The 3,402-nt window shown below is 42.2% G+C and overlaps 1 protein-coding gene across 1 annotated transcript in view; it reads left to right on the top strand.

The window, feature by feature from the left end:
* Positions 1-3,402, top strand: part of abca2 (ATP-binding cassette, sub-family A (ABC1), member 2) — a gene marked incomplete at its 5' end in the record, with an annotated part of 55,675 nt that overhangs the window by 44,491 nt on the left and 7,782 nt on the right. Inside the window, 5 exon segments of the mRNA XM_035658209.1 lie at positions 149-281; positions 881-1,001; positions 1,287-1,465; positions 2,511-2,652; positions 2,812-2,946. Of these exon segments, the coding sequence (XP_035514102.1) occupies positions 149-281; positions 881-1,001; positions 1,287-1,465; positions 2,511-2,652; positions 2,812-2,946 (710 nt within the window).

The raw sequence follows: 3,402 nt of genomic DNA, 5'->3' as shown, positions 1-3,402 counted from the left end.
TGTATCGTTGCTTTGGGGCTTGAACTTTAAAGTAGGCCTAAACAAGGTCAACCTGTGATTCTTTTACTTTTGACATAAACAAATGTTTTTGAAAGACTGAAGAGAGTGACGTGAGGAGATATAAGTTGTTGTGAATGTGTGCTTTCAGGCCAGTTTGACAAGATGAAGTCTCCGTTCGAGTGGGACATTGTGACTCGAGGACTTGTTGCCATGACAATCGAAGGCTTTGTTGGCTTCCTTATCACCATCCTCTGCCAGTACAACTTCCTCAGGAAACCCCCGTGAGTGATGTGTGTTTCTGTGTGAATGTGCGAGGTGTCACTTTACTTTATTGTTTTCTCTCTGCACTTACTAGGGATGTTAACAACCACATTTCTCTGACAATACTTTCTTTGTCCTTGTCACCCAGCTGACACAATTTGGCACAAACATCCTGTCACTTCTTAACAGAGTCAAACACACATCCACACACCACTAAAATCAGCAGAACCCAGTCTTCACAGTGATGTTATTTATTTATTTATTTTCAGTGTCAAAGTATCAGATTCAGTTTAGAGTCTAATTTTTTCTGATTATTTGAAGTTTAGGCTATATTGTTGTATATAATATATAATCAAAATGTAGCAGTCTAGATAAATGTCTAATAACTTATGTCCTATATAGGCCCAATGTAAATAAAATACAAATGTTTTTGTTAAATAAATACAGATAGATACTACATGGTAACTACACAGTAAGGTGCTACCTCTCTGGTGTTCAAAAGGTACCCTAGGGAATGTAGAATATCACTATCTGAGGTAGGGAACACAGTGGGCATGCTGAGGGTAAAAAGGAACACTGAAAACATAACTGAAATCTGTGTATGTGTGTTTGTGTTCAGGAGGGTGCCAGTCAGCTGTCAGCCTATAGACGATGATGATGTAGATGTGGCCTGTGAGAGACGAAGAGTGCTGCGAGGAGACGCCGACAATGACATGCTGAAGATCGAGAACCTGACAAAGGTTTAAAGATCCCCTCCAGATATATATTGAGACATATACAAATAGTTGTGACCTCGATCTAATTCAATATGAAATGCACTGGCTCCAATTGTAGCCCACTTGCAATTGCAATCAATCAATAACTCTTACATTATGTGTCCAGTTATGCCAGAACAGTAAATGAACCTACCAGTTACAATGGTCCCTATACATGTGAAATATATGTAATGTGTAGTTAAAGAACCAGCACTGGTGTGGTCCTTTAATGTGCTGTATATCTACATGCACTCTTTGCGTCTCCCTCAGGTGTATAAATCCAGGAAGATGGGTCGTATCCTGGCTGTGGACCGGCTGTGTCTGGGTGTCCGTCCTGGGGAGTGTTTTGGACTGCTGGGAGTGAACGGAGCCGGAAAGACCACCACCTTCAAGATGCTGACGGGTGATGAGTGCACCACTGGAGGAGAGGCCTTCATTAATGGAAACAGGTCAGTGGCAGCAAAATAAAATAACTTACTCTGAATGTGCATATGGAGCCGTCAAAGCAATGTCCGGAGAGATGAATCATACTTAACTATCCAGTGGTCTGATGGATGGATGTGGAGTTAGAGGTTAGAAGTTCAGTTTTTCCTGGTTTGGCCTCCTTAGTTCAAGTGAAGAGAAAAACATGACAATGCCTCCGCCACAAAGCCAGCTGCATAGAGAAAAAATTATTTTCCCTGTTTGTGTGGAAGAACTTGCCTGAGCCCAGACCTTAATCCCATCCAATACCTTTGGGATGAACTGGCATCCTGACTGAGAGCCAGACCTTGTCAGCCAACATCATATAAACAACAACCTACTGACAACTATAAACAAAAGGAGCAAAACCGCATGAAACAAAAAAACAAAAAGAAAACAGGTGGAGCAATGAAAAGGAGGGAAGTGGGGTGAAAGATCACGGACTAAAAGCAGCTTTAAATAGGTGGGTTTTGAGTGCAGTTTTAAAGGATGCGAGTGAGGGAGGGAATGTCTGAGCTGTTGGGGGAGAGAGTTTTAGAGGGAGGGGGTAGCAATGGAGAAGGCCATGTCCCCCCAGGTCCGGTGCTTAGAGTGGGTGAGATGGGTCAGAAGGTTGGCGTCTGTGGAATTGTTGTTGCAGGTAGGAGTATGATGCTGCAGGAGGTCAGTAAGGTAGGAGGGGGCGAGATTGCTGAGGGCTTTGTAGGTCATGAGGAGGATTTTAAACTGGATTCTTTGTTGAATGGGGAACTGATTTTTTGTGTTTGAGTGTGAGCAAATCTCTGCAGCTGGGTTTAACATCTGGAAGAAAGCCTGAAACCAGAAGAGTGTTTGGATGTCCACATATGTTAACGTAGTACTGTTAGCATGGTTTTGTGTTGCAGGACCACTGTTGGGTGGACACAATACAGAAATGTAATTTTCTTCTTTGTCTTGACCTGACTGAAGTCCAGGTGGCATGAAGAGTCCCTTTAAGTCATCAAGTCAAAGTCGTGTGTTTGTGTGTGTGTGTGTGTGTGTGTGTGCGCACAGCATCCTGAAGGACCTGTTACGTGTGCAGCAGAGTATCGGCTACTGTCCACAGTTTGACGCTCTGTTTGACGACCTGACCGCCAGGGAACATCTGGAGCTTTACACCCGCCTCCGTGGCATTCCGTGGAAGGACCAGGAGAGGGTTGGTCTCATTCACATACACACACAACCTGGACTAGTTTTAGGCTACAGGACAAAGTTATAAAATAAAAACCCATCTATTGTATATACATCTTATTCAAATAAATTATCAAAAGAAAGAAAGTTCTCTCAGGCCTAAGTGTGGGAAATTCCCCCCCAGGTGGTGCAGTGGGCATTAGAAAAGCTGGAGCTGTCAAAATATGCAGACAAGCCTGCCGGCACTTACAGTGGAGGAAACAAACGCAAGCTTTCCACTGCCATCGCTCTGATTGGATACCCCTCACTCATCTTCCTGGTAAGAAGTTTGAATGGATGATTTATATTCTGCACAAGTACACTAAATCAATCAATCTTAATGTTTAATTTTCCAAAAATGTTCCCACGATGAACACAAGGATTCTCAGCACAGTCTTTTTCCATGTACCCTGAGGAATGTAGTTGCACATGTCAGTACTACATCCACAACAAGGATATTTGCATACAGATCACTGGGGCTAAATCAGTGGCAAGAATCCTAATTCTGGTTTATTACTGGTGTCTGTGTAGTTTTAGCCATCACTCCTATTAGTATTAATAAATAATCAGGTAAAGATAATTTATATAGCACATGACAAGAGCGAGTGTCACAAAGTGCTTCACAAATGAATAAAAACGATATATTAATAATAATAATAATACCAATGTAAAGCCTCCCTGTTTAAGAAGGTTTTTAACATTTAAAACAGTCCACATTGCTGAGTGAACTGATATC

The sequence above is a fragment of the Morone saxatilis genome, unplaced genomic scaffold (assembly GCF_004916995.1).
Source record: "Morone saxatilis isolate NCDOM2014 unplaced genomic scaffold, NCSU_SB_2.0 Contig16, whole genome shotgun sequence".
NCBI classification, from domain to species: domain Eukaryota; kingdom Metazoa; phylum Chordata; class Actinopteri; family Moronidae; genus Morone; species Morone saxatilis.
The sequence above is the reverse complement of the archived record's forward strand: the minus strand, read 5'-3'. Positions and strand labels throughout refer to the sequence as shown.